Source organism: Sinohyriopsis cumingii, chromosome 18, assembly GCF_028554795.1.
Source record: "Sinohyriopsis cumingii isolate HCF-2022 chromosome 18, ASM2855479v2, whole genome shotgun sequence".
NCBI classification, from domain to species: Eukaryota; Metazoa; Mollusca; class Bivalvia; order Unionida; family Unionidae; genus Sinohyriopsis; species Sinohyriopsis cumingii.
Window position 1 is genome coordinate 22037579 of NC_142978.1, and position 19031 is coordinate 22056609.

The 19031-nt window shown below is 35.7% G+C and overlaps 1 protein-coding gene across 1 annotated transcript in view; it reads left to right on the forward strand.

Moving 5' to 3' along the window:
- Window positions 1–19031, forward strand: part of LOC149776206 (unconventional myosin-Id-like) — a 148158-nt gene that overhangs the window by 33725 nt on the left and 95402 nt on the right. Inside the window, exons 2-3 of the mRNA XM_089942541.1 lie at window positions 13713–13921; window positions 17323–17416. Of these exons, the coding sequence (XP_089798667.1) occupies window positions 13713–13921; window positions 17323–17416 (303 nt within the window). The remainder of the gene's footprint in view (window positions 1–13712; window positions 13922–17322; window positions 17417–19031) is intronic.

Genomic DNA, 19031 nt, shown 5'->3' on the forward strand with positions numbered 1-19031 from the left:
TATTCAGTTTGTATAATGAGTCTGTATTCCTTCAGAACTGTTTAATTACCGTTTGTTGTGCACCACAATCTGGAGAGCAGGGAAGTATGTCTAAATCAGAGACCACAAAAAGCAATGGTCACAAAATGTGTTGCTGTTGCATTTTTTTCTTCCCCCCCACCCCCAAAAATAAATAAAAGCTCCATACAAATTGATGTCTACACCATCATCAGTTATGTTACTGTGTCTCATTGTGTCTGAGCACCATGAACTTGCGATGAGACTGGACATAAGACAATCAGGTTTTGACGTCTGCGTCTTAGTGAACAATAAAAGTTAAAGTTTTTTAATCACAAAAACAGTGTAGTGATAGAAAAATTTTACAATGAAAAGTATATGACATATTGGGAACCCATTGGAAGTCTTCAAGCCGCCATGAATTAGATTTGTGATGTTTTAATTTCAACACGAGATTAGTAATTGTGTCATAATTCAGTACTAATTCATCAGCATACCCTTTTGATGATGGTCTGTGTATACTCACTTATAAGTCAAGTCCAACTGCATAGACCCAGATGCTGATGGTCTGTATATACTCACTTATAAGTCAAGTCCAACTGCATAGACCCAGATGATGATGGTCTGTGTATACTCACTTATAAGTCAAGTCCAACTGCACAGACCCAGATGATGATGGTCTGTGTATACTCACTTATAAGTCAAGTCCAACTGCACAGACCCAGATGATGATGGTCTGTGTATACTCACTTATAAGTCAAGTCCAACTGCACAGACCCAGATGTCTATACTCACTTATAAGTCAAGTCCAACTGTACAGACCCAGATCTGCCATCCCCTGGTGCAGAGGTTGCTGTATTCTTTTGAATTTTTTATCACAATTTCTTATAGAAATTATCATTTATTCCAAAATCCCCTATTGTAGAATAGTACCTGTGACAGGGCTGAGGGTAACCTATACTTACCTGTGTAATGGCCCCTGTATGAAGACATATATTCCAATAAATACTGTATAGCAAAAGAAAAATGCACAAAAACTTTAAAAAAATTGGATTGCTTGGACCTTATGAACTATGTAAAAAAATCAAGTTTTCAAAAAAGTTACATTTTCCAACATTTCGCAAGCAGTTATCCTTGACAGTTAAAGTCCTTTCTAGACTGCTAATGCAGGCATGTAGGGTTTATTGTAGTAACTTAGGGTACATATACAGATGAGACATGGGTCCCTCAAATGGGATTCCAGTCCATTGGAGGTTAACTGTCTAGCGGCAGGGTCTATTCTAGGATATGCAATTGCACAATTTTAAACTTAAGCAATTCAGAACCAACCTTTATTTCTATATTAAATCTTATTTATATTCAGAAATTATGCACCTTTTTTTCAAATGGAAATCTCCCAATAGTATACAGAAGTATATTGACCATCCTAGCATGACTCAAAATTCACATCTAAAAAAAAGTATTTGGTACTATTGGGATTAAGGGTAATCGAAGGACAGACAAATCAGCCAGAGCTACAGTGTAGTTACCCATTTCTGAATTAAAGATTCCATACACTGTCTTGAAAATATAAATCTGCATAAAAATTTACTTGGCAACAGATATTGAATGAAAATTCCACAAACAAGCCATGGAAGATAAAAAAAAAAAACAATCATTGGAAAGGGGCATTCCTCATATAGAACAAATTGCAGAGATGAGATGGTATTATGCCAGTCATGCAGGTGGATAGGACACATTCCTAATCTGTGCATATCTTCTGAAGTGTGAACCTCTGCTGGAGTGCATACCTTGCCGGTGACCAGTGAGAATAGAAAATGTGTCAAGTGTATCAACCTCTATTCAGCAAGACAGAAGTTTAATGATGTAACTCAATTAAGGAACTTTATAATTAGGTAGTGTACAGCCAAAGAAAATCATAGCAATTTTGAGGGTATATGGTTTATATAACAAGCTTTGAACCTGTATTTTAAGAATTGTATATTTTTTACCATTAGGCCAAGCAAAAAATATGTGCATTTTCAGTCAGCTGACAATCCTCATTTCTCACTGCTAACCCTTGCACTCCCCCCCCATGATATAAAAAAAATATCAAGAAAAATCATGTTAAATTTATATATAATGTTTTTTTATTGAAAAAACAACACATGTCCATCCTAATTTTAAAACCCATGCAGTGGGAAACATTTTTTGTTTGGCCGTATCTTTCATTTTTTATTCATTTTAGAGAATGTTAATATCGTTACCTTTTATTTTTGTTTTTTATGTGCTTCATGTTGATGTTTATTTTAAAAGTTTTTATTTTCCAAAAGTGTTTTGTGCAATTTTTTAAATAATAATTGACTTTTTAAGAACTTTACTCGGCACCATGTAGACACTGTTGTGCTGATGTTCATTTTATGCTCATACACAAGGAAATTTCCAGTCCTGCTAGTATATACACTACATACACACAAATAAGTTTCCAGTCCTGTTAGTCTATACACTACATACACACAAGTTTCCAGTCCTGCTAGTCTATACACTAGATACACACAAGTTTCCAGTCCTGCTAGTCTATACACCACATACACACAAGTTTCCAGTCCTGCTAGTCTATACACTAGATACACACAAGTTTCCAGTCCTGCTAGTCTATACACCACATACACACAAGTTTCCAGTCCTGCTAGTCTATAGACTACATACACACAAGGAAATTTCCAGTCCTGCTAGTCTATACACTACATACACACAAGTTTCCAGTCCTGCTAGTCTATACACTACATACACACAAGGAAATTTCCAGTCCTGCTAGTATATACACTACATACACACAAGTTTCCAGTCCTGCTAGTCCATACACTACATATACACAAGAAGTTTCCAGTCCTGCTAGTCCATACACTACACATTCTGTTTATTTAGGAATTAATATGTGTACTACAGAGAAGAATTTGGCACTCAGAAGGTAAAAGCTACTGACAGGGTCAAGTTCCATGTTTGCCAAATTTTCAATTCTCTTGTCAGCAGATTTTAAAAGTGGAAATCATTGTATCAACTCCAACATCTGACTGGTATTTTAAGTTGTAGTGAGAATGTAAAATTTTCAAACAAAACCTTGAAAGATAGGGCAAAGATATGATTTATATTATGTGGCTTCAGTTTATAGCATTTAGTAAATATGACCACTTTCAAAAGATGATAATTCAGAAAATAATTAATAACCATTTTTTTCTTTTTGTAGAAAAATGCCAGAATACACATGAATTTTGCATACTTTGGTGTCCTTTTTTTTGCCACTTTAATAAATAGTGTTTGAAAATAATGTTTCATGTTCTGAGTTAACTAAAAAGAAAGCCCCATCTTCAGTGTATCATATAAGGAGTTTTTTTGCCACTTTGATAACTTTCATCACCAATCAAATATTTGTTCTTATCTTTTATGAGTTCTGTGATGTATGTGTACCAAGCTCCCTACAAGAGCATAATATTTACCTGTAGATATAATATTTACCTATAGATATAATACAGACTTGACTGTGTAACACCATAACTCCAGGTCTGTGTTTACCTAAGGATGTTACGTTTTGTAAAATAAATGTTTCCTTTGTATATCAAATTGTTGTGATTAATATATTATGGTGTCATAGATATGACATCACTTGTTTCCCAAGTGTATCATAGTGCTTTGAACTTGAAGAGAGACTGGACGTAAAATGTTGTGGTTGCAGATTCTCTTATTAAATAATGATAATGAAATTTTGATACAATTTTAATACATGTACATGCAATGAACGTCCTGCAAAAGAAAATGATGAACATAAGTTATACAAGACCTTGAGAATTTCTTATTGATTGACATAAATCTGCCATCTGTGCTTTCAGTTTTGAAAAACCAATTTGATCTTAATATTTGCATCACATGAAAAGGGAGATTCTTTTGTGAACATTGCCACATTTGTTCATTGAAAGGCCATACTTTGGAAGTTTGTTTTCCATTTGTTTGATCAAGCTCGTATCAGTCTCTGTCTCTGTCTCTGTCTCTCTCTCTCTGTCTCTCTCTCTCTCCTTCTTGAGTGTGCTTATCCTAACAACTCCAGTCAATCTCAGAACAGATTAAATGGTGCATCAGTACTGCCCGTGTTCAGACGTTTTTATTCTTGTTAACTCCCACTTTATATGTTTTTTAACAAGTTGAGAACAATTCTGGATGGTTCTCCAAAAAAGATTTCCGATGTTAGGAAAAGAGGTACAGCAATAACATTGTTCTTGTGTCACGTCCAAGAACATCCCTTTGCGTTAGAATGATCCCAGAATAAGTTTTAAAAAAAACCAAATAAACTTCCATTCACAAGTATAAATTTAGGTCGTAATATTGTAAACATTTATATTTGCATGAGACCGCTTGACTAGGTAAGTAAAGTTTTACAGATTTGTCAAGCCGTCAGCACAGTTTGAATGTCTTGTAATTAAATATAAATATATTTGTAATGTTCAGTTTGAACCAGCTGTTGCTTAATGTCTGTTTTGCCCAGTTTAATATTGTACAAGTGTATTTTATGAATTTTAAAATATATAAAGTAACTACCAGTAAAATAAACAAGCAAGTAAGCAACCAAGCAGATATCACATTTTCATGCAACACTTGTCAACAGACATGAACAGAAGATATTTTGGGGTATATTTTCAATTGTTTATTTCCTGTTAGTTTAAATGAATCAGAGACAAGATGCATGTGAAAGCAGTGCTTCATTCCAAGCTGCAAGATACCTAGGTAATTATCTTCCAAGAGCCACATATAAGAGGCCAACAACTTGCTGTAAACCCTATAAATGATGTAATGGGGGGGTGGGGGCAGGTGACTTAGGGAATGCTATGTTTCTAAGTATTTACCGGTAGGTGAAGGAATCCCAGTGAATACATCATTTATCTTAGCATACACTGTCATTAGGGGATGCCTGTCATTAGGGGATGCCTGTCATTTATGGAGGATTGGAACACAAACAATATTGACTCTAAATTTATCAATTAATGTCTTCTGTTGGAGACCAGATGACATCTGTAAACGTAGAATATACAAATGAAATACATGTGCCATAAAACCTGCTTTACAAGGACATCTCAGTAAAGAAGACAGCTGGTAAAAGCTTTGTTGTTCAACCTGTATGTATCAGATGGCAAGATAATTCAGTATTGTTTTTCCAGTGGTGGTGGCAGTACAACAAAATATAATGGAAAATTGAGGGAAAAAAGATAAACCTAAAATAATATAATCTTTGTTTGATTCAGATGGTGAACCATATCGCATGGATTCATTTTCATACTTTATTGTCACACTGTTGAAAGATGCATCCAGACTGCTTGCTGCTCCATTTACAGTCAAAAAGGCTATACTTGGGCTTGTCTGCACACCAAAATGTGTGCAAAAATTAAAATCAGGTAGCTTGTTTGTCAAGTGTGAGTTAAGAGGACAGGCTGAAAATATCCAAAAAATGTAAACTTTCAATTAACTGATTTTACTTACCAGTCACTTTATTCATCAAAGGGCATGATTTGCTGCCATGACTTGGAAGGAAGCATTGACACAGAAATCATCAAAGGCATGAAGAAACAAGGTGTCACTGCTATCACTCAAATCATATTAAATGTGGCAGAAATTTACAGGTCACCACCATCATACTTGCCTTAAAATCAACAACATTACCCTAGGCAGTACACCTTGGATTCTTGCAGGTAGAGATATACATCCTAAATCCACATCGATGTTTCAGATGTCAGAAGTACGGTCACCATCGCCAACAGTTCCTCCAAAAGCTCTTTATATGGCTGATGTAGATTTTTTTCACATCGAGAGCACGAGTGTAAAACCACACCATACTGTATAAACTGGAAAAGATCATCATGCTAACTTGAAGGACTGTGAAATCTGGATATAGGAGAAGGAAATTCAGATGGTGAGATACACCTCAAATATCCCCTTTCCAGCGGCCTAAAAGATGGTAGAATCAAAGACCTCCATATGTGGTCCATGTTGGACCACATAGGGAGGTTTCAGATTCAACCATCTTTTTGGCCTCCGGAAACATTGACCACATAGGTAGGTTTTAGATTTTACCATCTTTTTGGCCTCTGGAAACATGGACCACATAGGGAGGTTTCAGATTCTACCATCTTTTTGGCCTCTGGAAACATGGACCACATAGGGAGGTTTCAGATTCTACCATCTTTTTGGCCTCTGGAAACACGGACCACATAGGGAGGTTTTAGATTCTACCATCTTTTTGGCCTCTGGAAACTATAGTAAAGACCAGTCCAAAGATAAAAAAGATGCACAGACCCAAACAGGTCTATCTGATGCAACAACAACTTCAAATATTCCTCACAATAAACCTCAGGAAAACACAATCTCCACACCAAAACATTTAATTATGGCCCAACACCAAGATCACCAAAAACAACAAAAAGCAAAGTGAACCCTTACAGGCAACATAAGATATCTGATGACCTTGTAGGTTTGGCAACTTTAAGGACTTAGATGCAAAAGAAACTGTTCATTGTTCCTTGTCCTCGGGCTGGCTCCAGGCCAACAGACAAAAAATGGAATCATGTACTTGCTTCTGATAAATAAGTACAGAAGTTGTTCCCTCCTGAAAGGTCTGACCTAATTACTTCAGCATCTCACAGTGAAATTGGTGAGAACTTAAAACCAGCAGCAGTAATATTCTTTTAAATGAACATGATACAGCAGTGCTGTGTCTAAAAGAAACCTTTTTCAGAGATACAGATAACATTCCCACTTAAAAATAACACCTTTTTTAACACCTACTCTCAGAATGTTGACAGGGCATCAGGAGGAGCTTCCCTTGTAGTAAATAATAGGGCTGCTCATAGTACCATTCTTTTAAACACAAAGTTACAAGCCATTGTTGTAAGCATCACTCTTCTTAAACCAAATACCAGCTTACAACCAAATGAAATAAACAACCTTGTCAAACAGCTGCCAACCCTATTTGTTCTACTCTGAGATTTCAATACCCATAACATTTTGTTAAGATATAAAAGCAGACGATTTTATTTCCAAAACTTTTTGTGTCACTAATTGCTCTTTCTGGAAATTTTCAATGATTTTTGGATCAGTGGTAATATAACAAAAACTTAGAAAGGGTACATGGTAATACCTGTTCCCAAAGCAGGTAAATATAGCATCATGCTGCAGATATATATCTAGCATCATGTCCCACCCAGTCAGATTATGCTGATATCTGTCACATTATCCTCACAACAGCTGCCTTGCTAGGCGCTCAGCATTAAGAGGTTAGTGTTAGGACTGGTCGGCATGGTGTTAGGAAAATGTGTCTGGGTGGGACATCATGCTACATGTCTGGCATAATGCCCCAGTGCTAGACATCACTTGAAACCGCCATACTGCAGACATCATAGCGATATGACTGAATTTTTTTAAAGCTACATTACAAATTCAAATAACACACTGGACAGACCCAGATCTGCTGGCACATTATGCAACTTCAGATCTGGGTCTGTGCAGATTGGCAGTTGGACTCATTTTATAAGTGAGCATATACAGTATATGCAGTGCTAATGAGTAGGGCATGATTTTCCCTGCTCTGACAATAGGTCAATTGGTACAGAAGCCCAGATTTAGCATTCTTGTTGCCCATGCACTATGGGCAAAAGATTTGTTGAGCCCTGCCATTAAATTTGAATAAGAGATCCAATTGGTGATTGTTAAGAAGAATTATGAATTGTATGTTCATATACACATAACGTAAATGGTATAGAGACCTATTCTGGTATAGAGTTTCATGTACTGGTAAATATATGAGAATTTAGTGGCAGGACCCAAGAAATTTTTTATCTATATCCCAGGGCAATAAAACTTTTGTGCTTGAGCTACTATAAATAACAAATTGTTGTGTCCCTTATTTGTTGAATGGTAGACAGGTTTCTCAGCAATATGCAGTGTGATATATGTCATGGTTCTCTCTCTCTCTCTGGGTCAAACTATTGAAATGGTGACTCGGACAATAACCTGTATTTACATACCATATATACTTGTCAAGCTGTGACTACCAATGCATAATACGCCAGCAGATTTAGGTCTATGCAGTTAGGAGAAATCAGTTGAACAAACAACATAGACCCTTATCTACCAGCGCATACTACAATGGCAGAACTGTCTCAGTGCAGTTTGTAGTTGGACTTGACTTTTAAGCAAGTATGGATGGTAAATGTGCTATTGATGATACAGTTACTTTTTTTGGATAAGGTGGTCTGTTCTCCATCATCCATATGTTAGTACAAGTTAGTAATTACTACACATAATAAACTTGGAGGACTTCCTTGAAACTTTAAATGCACCTTCATCACATGGTCTAGGTGGTCTTAAATGAATATGGTTCTGATCTGACATCCAGTATGGCTGCCAAGTGGACATCTTGAAAATCTTATCGCGACTCCTCATACATAGATGTTCTTACCAATATGGGGTTCTCACTGAAAGACTTTGTATGGTGCCAAGCTTGTCCTAAATGAAAATAGTTCTGATCTAACATCCAATACGGTCCCCTTTGAAGCCCTCTCATAAATCTTGTTATTGCTACTCCTCCTTAATAGAGTGTCATATCAACATGGAGTTTTCACTGAAAGATGTTGTATGATGTCTAGTTGATTCTAAATGAAAATGGTTCCAACCTTATGTCCAATATGGCCACAGTGGCAGCCATCTTGAAAATCTTATTGCTACTTCTGCATGGCGTGGTCATATGGCCATGGGGTTTTCACTAAAAGACTTCTTTACAGTGTCTAATTTTTCCTAAATGAAAATGGTGCTGATCTGGTGTCCAGTGTGACCACCAATGCAGCCATCTTGAAAACATTATCACTACTCCACCTTAGTGGATGATCATATCAGAATGGTGTTTTATAATGTCTAGCTGGTCCTGTATGAAAATGGTTCTCATCTGAGATCCAATATGACTGCCATGTCAGCCATCTTAAAAATCTTGTTATCAAAACTGGACTCTGATCAATTAATTTTCCTATATAGTCTCAACATTTGTTTATCAGTACTGAACTTTCCACAGTGTGACAATTAATACAAATCATTAAGGTAAAAACACCTTCAAAGATGAATTCACTGTGAAGCTATTTTCATAGGTTCAACAACATTTCTTTGAGAGGCTGGACTGTAAACAAAGCAAGGTGCAATCGAACACAAATTTTACTTCCGAATCATAGAGAAGGCCATATTATTCACTGTGAACTGTTGCCAAAACAAACACAGACAACCACACCATAAGCTCATATTCTAAAGAATAAACAATTTCCTTTAAATCCATACCAAGAATGCCTAAATCTATCTCGTGTATCACCATCAAAAGAAGACAGGAAAAAAAGTGCTCTAAAAATAGACTGGGACTACATTTGTTCATACTGAACCAGAACTAATAATTGTGATCTGATTCCAACTCTACTTAAACAGAAAGTTGTTCATGTGTGGTTTTCACCACAAGACTTCTTATAGAGTCAGTTTTCACCACAAGACTTGTTATGGAGTCAGATTGGTTTTAATTGAAGATTGTGCCAATCTGATGTCCAGTATGGTCATCACAGCAGCCACCTTGTTATTGTTACTCCTCCTGAATGGACAACTTTATCGACATGGGATTTTCATGAATAGACTTCTTATGATACCCAGTTGATTCTAAATGAAAATGGCACCAGTCATACATTCAATATGATTGCCATGCCTGTCTTAAATATCTTGTCATATCACCTGCCTTATTGGATGTCCATTATGAAATGGGGTTTTCAGCAAGCCCTGAATGAGAATGGTTCCAGTCATACTTCCAATATAGCTGCCATTGCAACTCTTAAAGATGTCACTGTTGCCCCCCTGAATGTAGTCTCATTATGAAATGGGATTTTTAGCACAAGATTTCAAATGATGTCCTAAATGAAAATGGTGCCAGGCTGATATTCAATATGCGTGCCACAGCAGCCATGTTCTTGCTATTGCTTATTAATGTCGAGGTTGTTTCAAAACTTGATAGTTAAAAGGAAGAAATGGTCTTGTGTTGAATTTCTGGAAATTATTTTTGCCCAGAATGGCATCATCCCTTTCAAAGGACTCTTGCTGAAGAGATCTTTGATATTATTATTTGCTTTTAGTCCAGTCATGGCCTGTGTTCTGATTACAGTGTTCAGTAAAAGCATCAAATCAGTGGAGATACCAGCCATTATAGATTTTGTGGAATTATGATGATTATTCAATGACAATTCCACATTCTGAAATATACTGACAAAATTCTGGAAAATCAGAAATTTGGAGAATACAATTCTAAATAGAAGTTTTATTTGCAGTCATGCAGAGATAAAGTATAATTAAGATGCACAATTTATGAGTAAAATTGATGTTTATGGTTTCTATCCTGGCCAAAAATGTTGCAGGAGTTCAGCTGGAAGGATGTTCTCTTTGGACCTTGATACTGTCTCTGTGCTAGTATTGACTTGTGCTGTGTGATTGTGTATAAGTCCGTTACTTTTACAAACTGTGCTACTGTTATCCCATTCTGGCTGACAGCCTAGATTATGATAAATTGTCCCTAGGATCCCTGATAAGTAATTTCACATGTTGTATCTATGCATTGCTCAGTTGATAAGTGTTGATGAAATTTGACTGCATCACTTGGCTGATAAGTGATCACATGCAATTTGAATGCATCAAAATAAAGACACCAGTTTTAAATGTAGTGACACACTTCTTTGGAGAAATAGAAAATTGGTAATTCAAGACAGGTAGCTTCTAAATGAATGTTTGTTTATTTGTTGTTTGTTTATTTTTAGAATACATTTAAAAGAGGTTAGAAAATAAGGCCAAGACAGCGAAGTGACCTCTCAGGCATTATTTAACTTTGTCAACCAGCTTGGTTAATGGCAGAAAGATAATAAAACAATTCCATTTGCTATGTAAAGAAAGATAATAAAACAAAGCCATTTTCTATGTAAAAATACAATGCCATTTGCTATGTAAAGAAAGATAATAAAACAAAGCCATTTTCTATGTAAAAATACAAAGCCGTTTTCTATGTAAAACAAAAGATAACAAAACAAAGCCATTTTCTTTGTAAAGAAAGATAATAAAACAAAGCCATTTTCTATGAAAGGTTTAATGTGACAGTTCACATTTATCAAATATACTGAAAAGTTTACAGAAAGTATTTCAAGTTTATTATACTAGATATAAAACTGTAATGATATTTGTACATGTTTGCATAGCAATGTATATATACATGTATCAGGTGTTGGATTTTCGTGTCCTCAGGACACCATTGTAGATGATATTTTTGTATGTGGAGCTTTCGAGATTCCTGCTGTAATCAGCAAAACTGTTGTACTATAATGTATGTACCTCATTTTATCGTAATACCAGTACATGTAAAACATAATCTGGAAATATACGAAAACCACCTACAGTGTAAACTGACCTCGCCCAGTGATATATCAAGCTTGAAGTATATTGTGTGTTTGCTCACTATACATTATAAATACTTAGCATATCTACTGTTCTCTTACTTGTGTGGTTTAGCTTGAGGGTTTGAAGTGGATGGGATATTGACTAAGAAAGTGTTGCACTTGGAGAATTGGGGGTTGAAAAGGGAATTGTATGTACATACTGTACTGCTCCAGTCGCCTAAGTGATTAGAGTATCTGCTTCGGATGTGGGAGGTTGTGGGTTTGAGCCCCAGCCAATTCATACCAAAGACATAAAAATGGCAATAACAGCTGCCTCACTTGGCACTCAGCATTAAGAGGTTAGTGTTAGGACTGGCCAGACTGGTGTCAGGGTAATGTGGAATGTGTTGCTACAAGTCAGTGGCATGATGCCATAGTGCTAGACATAACAGTAAACTGCCACACTGCAGACATAACAATATGACTAAAACTGTTACAGCTATGTTTCAAATCCAAATCACACAAACATACACACACACACGCACACACACATATATATATCAAGGGAAGAGACCGTTTACAAGACCAATATCAATGCATAACACAAAAGCCAAGAGAAGATTTGAGCTCTCTGCATTGAATGAGACAAATCATTCAAATAATTTGGGAGCGAAAAATCAGATGAAAAACAGTATCAGATTGTGTAAATAGCAAGTTTATTCAGAAGTGTATGATGACTGGACCACAATTACATTTATGCAGGTAAACTATGCAGGTAAAACATTGGGGAACCAAAACGTGTTGCCACTTTTATAGCACATCAGCTCTGTAGAGCTATGGAAACATGTGACACAGTCTGCAGAGATACTTATCTTGCAGTTGAACAGGCCAGTTTAATAAAGTTTATTGTTACATTCAACCTTACATATCATGAGAAGTTACTTATAACAAGCAGGATTTAATTCCCTCATAAAATGAAAATTCATTTCCATATCTTCACTTAACAAACTTCACTTTGTTATAAAATGTGAAAAGTTGAACTGCTTTCATATTTAGAAAATATTCATAAATGCATTATGCAAAAGAAGAAATTTGGATCGGTTGAACATAAAGTGGTATATTCTTGTCAATATTGGATAGTGAGACCTCCAATTAAAAATATTTTTTATCATTCACAAAACCCACACAAATTGGTACCTCATGAAACCCATGCAAATTAGTACCTCATGAAACCCATGCAGATTGGTACCTCATGAAACCAATTCAAAGTGGTACCTCACAAAACTCTTGCAAAATTGGTACTTCAGAACACAAATTGGTACCTCACAAAACTCGTGTAAAATTGTTACTTCATGAAACCCATGTGAATTGATACCTTGTGAAACAGATGCAGATTGGTACCTCATGAAACCATTATGCAGATTGGTACCTCATGAAACTCATGCATTGGTACCTCATAAAATCCATGCAAAATTGGCACCTCATGAAACTAATGCAAGTTGGTACCTTATGAAAGTCATGCAGATTGGTACCTCATGAAACTCATGCATTGGTACCTCAAAATCCATGCAAAATTGGTACCTCACGAAACCAATGCAAGTTGGTACCTCACAAAACCAGTTTAAGTTGGTACCTTATGAATGCCATGCAGATTGGTAACTCATGAAACCCATGCAAACTGGTACTTAATGAAACTCCATGCAAACTGGTAGGACAGTATTTTGCAGAACCTATAATCTTCCACCTGCTTCAGCACAGACATACTGTAATACTCACTTATGAATGGAGTCCAAATGCAAACAACATAGACCATGATCTGCCATCATATAATATGCCTACAGATCAGGGTCAGTGTTGTTTGTTTGCTGATTCTAACAAACCACATAGTCCTGGATCTGCCATCATATAGTATGCCTACAGATCAGGGTAAGTGTTGTTTGTTTACTGATTCTAACAATCCACATAGTCCTGGATCTGCAAGCTGATAATATGCCTACAGATCTGGGTCTGTGCTGTTTGCAGATGGACTTGACTCGTAAGCTAGTATACAGGCCACAGTAGATATCAATTTCCAGAAGCGGCAGTAGCATCAACATTGAGGTTTTATTTTAGTTTATGCCTATCAGATACAGGGGTAATACATCAACACACAAGGCATTGGGTCCCATGGAACACTTGCTTAATTAAATTTGATTGCCTTCACAAGATGCAAAATCTGTTTATTATTATAGCTGCTAATTGTATATTAATATATTCCAGATATGAGAAGAACCGGATTTACACGTACATTGGGGAGGTGGTGGTGTCAGTCAACCCTTACAAGACATTGGATATATATAACCAGACCTATGTTGACCAATACAAGGGACGAGAGCTCTATGAAAGACCACCCCATATATTTGCACTTGCTGATAGCGCCTACAAGACTATGAAGAGGAAAAGTCGAGACACCTGCATAGTTATCTCCGGTGAATAATTATGACCATAATATTGGGTGAATTTTTGTGTGGTAGCTCACTGTAGACATCGCTTTTTTGTGTGGTGGTAATGGTAGTAACAACATCATTGGTGTTTATATTTTGTTTCATCCCCTCAGTTTGTAAAACTGGGAGGATAAAGTTTCTGCTATGGCCATCTGTCTGTCGATAACATCTGTCTGCACTTCACTTATTGTTATTCATGGAGCATAACTCTCAGACTGTTCAAGGTATTTCACCCTGTCTTGGTATAAATGTCAAGCTGTTCAAGGTATTTCATCCTGTCTTGGTGTAAATGTCAAGCTGTTCAAGGTATTTCAACCTGTCTTGGTATAAATGTCAAGCTGTTCAAGGTATTTCATACTGTCTTGGTATAAATGTCAAGCTGTTCAAGGTATTTCAACCTGTCGGTATAAATGTAAAGCTGTTCAAGGTATTTCAACCTGTCTTGTTATAAATGTCAAGCTGTTCAAGGTATTTTAACCTGTCTTGGTGTAAATGTCAAGCTGTTCAAGGTATTTCAACTTGTCTTGGTATAAATGTCAAACTGTTCAAGGTAATTCAACCTATCTTGGTATAAATGTCAAGCTGTTCAAGGTATTTCAACCTGTCTTGGTATAAATGTCAAGCTGTTCAAGGTATTTCAACCTGTCTTGGTATAAATGTCAAGGTGTTCAAGGTATTTCATACTGTCTTTGTATAAATGTCAAGCTGTTCAAGGTAATTCAACCTATCTTGGTATAAATGTCAAGCTGTTCAAGGTATTTCAACCTGTCTTGTTATAAATGTCAAGCTGTTCAAGGTATTTCAACCTGTCTTGGTATAAATGTCAAGCTGTTCAAGGTATTTCAACCTGTCTTGTTATAAATGTCAAGCTGTTCAAGGTATTTCAACCTGTCTTGGTATAAATGTCAAGCTCATCAAGGTATTTCAACCTGTCTTGGTATAAATGTCAAGCTGTTCAAGGTATTTCAACCTGTCTTGGTATAAATGTCAAGCTGTTCAAGGTATTTCATACTGTCTTGGTATAAATTTCAAGATGTTCAAGATATTTCATCCTGTCTTGGTATAAATGTCAGGCTGTTCAAGGTATTTCAGTCAACCAGACTTTGTATAAATGTCAAGCTGTTCAAGGTATTTCAATCAACCAGACTTGTTATAAATGTCAAGCTGTTCAAGGTATTTCAATCAACCAGATTTGTTATAAATGTCAAGCTGTTCAAAGGATTTCAGTCAACCAGACTTTGTATAAATGTCAAGCTGTTCAAGGTATTTCAATCAACCAGACTTGGTATAAATGTCAAGCTGTTCAAGGTATTTCAATCAACCAGACTTGTTATAAATGTCAAGCTGTTCAAGGGATTTCAGTCAACCAGACTTTTTATAAATGTCAAGCTGTTCAAGGTATTTCAATCAACCAGACTTGGTATAAATGTCAAGCTGTTCAAGGGATTTCATTCAACCAGACTTAGTATAAATGTAAAGCAAAATGCATAGAAGTGCCTTTTTAGATTCCAGTACTTAGAATTTTCTGCATTCAGTAATGTTTATGTTGCAATAAAAACAAAATGATGCACAAGCAATGTCAAGGCCTTAAAAGTCAAAGTTCAAAGGCAAAAGGATTCAAAGAAGGAAAACTATTTTAACACAATAACTTAACTTGTATACCACATACCTTGAACAAACTCTGTTATCAGTATGCATTTGAGACAAGAAAGAACCCAAATAATTTTATACTTTGGTCACAGTGACTCAGAGAAGAAAAATTGTTCCAATGATATCTTGTGATCCTTAGCACCATCTTTGACCAAACTGTGGATGGTTTGCATTTGAGACATGGAAGATGATGATGCATATTTTTGTTGGGGTCAAAAGATAGAAGGTCAAAGTCACAGAGTAAGAAAACTTAAGAACAGTTTTTATAAAACTGATCAAATTATGTACTCTTTGCCTTGATGGGAGCAGATGGGATTTCCCAGAAGAAAAACAGTTTTCAAAAAATAACTAGAGTCCTATGTCACAAACAGTGAACAGACTTCATTGATGGCATACATTTGTGACAGGGACTGTCTCTGTTGATCTTGGGGTCAATAGGCCAGAGGTCAGGGTCACCTGGACTGAACGAAGAAAACTGGTTTCTTCAAAATAGCTTGAGTTCTCTGTCTTTTATCTGGCATGATGAAATTTTGTGGATGGCTTGCATTTAGAACAAGGAGGACACCAGTTAATTTTAGTGTCAGGAGGTGAAGTAACCAATCATTTATAGAGGGTTGTACTGTACATCAAATAGCATAGTACTAATTGTGGTAGGCATGTAATATACTGTTCACAGTACCTTGTTCCATCCATGTTATATCACCTTGATGATATACCACCTTAATGTTATTCCACCTTGATCGATTCATGTTTAATGCAGTAACCCAGTATGGGGTTTTATAGTATCACAGGTGTGAGACATGTATATCAATCATGGAAAAGAATAGGGTGTAAACTCAATGCCAGTTCTTTCTAGAGAAGGTTAAATATTCATATGTTTATTCATTATTAAGTCTGGCATAACATGATACTTAATTAGTTAGAGTAAATATTTTTATCCAGACACTGGTGATCCACGCTGGACTAGCAGTGTTCTAATAAGCCTAAAGTGGTATTGCAATATCACCACTGTTTTGCGATGTCGTTGTGTTAGGATCACAATATTTATGTTTGGAATGAATAATTCTTTGCAAAGAACAGCGAAGACACATGTCTAATCAAGTACCAAGGTAAAGGTCACAGCGTTTGGAATTTTTTTCTTTCACAGACCATTATCTGTAGACTGTTGCTATTTATAACTAAAAAACCATGTATTGATTGAAATGTACAAATGCTGAGGACACAGCTGGTTGCAATCATCAAGCTACTGTGTATTAGTGCTCTGAATTGCAGAAAATTTAATACAGATGTATTTGAGATAGATTTACATGGGCCAGTATGGTTTGGAGGGTGTATCTCACTGTCCTTAATGTTCTGCTGTTGTTCTTGTTGTTTTTGGATAACAACATTAGTTATTGTACATAAAGTATTCAGAAATCAGGACAAAAAATTGTTCAGACAGAATCCATGTCTCCTGACAGGTCAAAATAAATGGCATGTTACTTTGATAATTTTTTAATCTTTAATGAGCTTATTTTGTTGCAAATTTTAGTATCACTTTTTCTTGTTAAAAACTGATTAACCTTCATGCTGTCCTTGTTCGGCAAGTGTTTTTCCTAATTATCTATCAATATTTGTAGCGTGTCCCTGTAAAGCTTAGAAAAATATTGTCACTGTCAATTTCAGTCATTAATTTAATACCAGTTTATTAATTAATACAGTTAGTTTCAGATTAATTTAATTTTTTCTTCTTACAGGTGAGAGTGGGTCAGGTAAAACAGAGGCCTCCAAAATAATCATGAGATATATTTCTGCAGTAACCAATGTCAGTGGAAGAAAGGAAGTTGAAAGGTCAGAATTTTTGCTTTCCATTCATAGAATGAATCACTATGATGCAATAACAATACTGTCAGTGACATGCATGCTCATGTCTTGATTTTGGGGTCAAGGTCATAAAAAATTTGCATAAAACTTTTGGTAAAATGTATTGCTTTGTTTATATTTCCTAAACATGATGGATTTTGATCATACATTTAATGAATCATTATAAAGACAATTAAATTCTGTGACCTGCTCAGTCAACCTTGTGACCTTAGGGTCAAGGTTACACATTTTACAACAACACTTTGATCCTGGGTTCAACACGCTGGCCCAGATTTTCTTGTTGTTTTTATGCCCCGCTATAAATTATGCAGATACATTATTGTGTTGCACGTCTCTGTCCTTCCATCTATCCATTCACTTGTCTTGAGCAAAAATATGTTACCTGGGCTGTAAGCTTTGCATCTGTGACAGTTTTCAGGCACTGTTGAAGCATTCATGTTTATTGTTTTATTAAAAAATATTTGTTTCTCTAATTTTGAATTACATTCAAATTATCATACAAAGGAAGTTGCCATCTTAAATCCCTTCAAGTCACAGAAAATTACACTGTTATAGTTTGGGCTATTTTCAGTAAAATTGTTCTTACCATCAAATTATTTAAAGAATTCTGAAAAATACTGCATATATTTGTTTGTCAGGTAGACCCTGATTTGCCATCGCATAATGCTTCAGCAGATCAGGGTATGTTATTTGTTCTACTAATTACTCCTAACAAAATTGCATAGACAGATCTGCAGGCACATTATGTGATGGTAGCTCCAGATATGTGCGTGTTTCAGTTGGATCTGACTTGTGAGTATACACACATGCCAATCATTACGCTTTTTTTCAGCCAATTACATTTTCTGCGAGACTGCATATGGATTACACTTTTTTGCAACATTAAAAAAATAAAATAAAATTAAAGCAATAAAAGTTGTTATTGTCATTTTATTGTCATCTCTTTAGTTCCACTCTTATAAATTTGAGAATGTTCTTAAAAAGGTGACTTCTGCATAAGAATAGTGTAAGAAGACTTTCCTTTTATGATATTTATAGCAACTTAATATGACCCATTTCCAAGAAAACGGACAGGTTTCTTCAAAAGTACACTTTGATAAGCTAGTTAGGTGGTGAACCAGTCTATATTTTTTAAGAAAATTGCGCCAGATGTTAAGTAAAATGCTTTATGTTGTGAGTTGTGTATGTTATATGGTAGAAAATGTTAGAGGAGAGAATCTTTTCAAACTTCAAAACATGTCAGATCAAAAATAGTGACATATCAACACTGCTTTACAAACTGAGCACCTGACCATGATCATTGGAGAATTCCAATTCACGTTCATTCAGCAGAAGTTACACATGTAGACTAGTTTAAGTGAGTGCTGAGTATAAATAAGTTTTAAGTATATTTTGTGGTTGTATTCTGGTTCTAATCCATAAAGATTTTGCCCTTTGTGACAAGAATTTTGACCAGCTGCAGAACCAGGTTAGTCATAAAAATGTATCTTTTCATATGTGCTGTAATTCTGGCATGTAATATATAGATTACACTTTTTACACCCAAATTACACTTTTTTGCCACTTATAATAACAATAATTA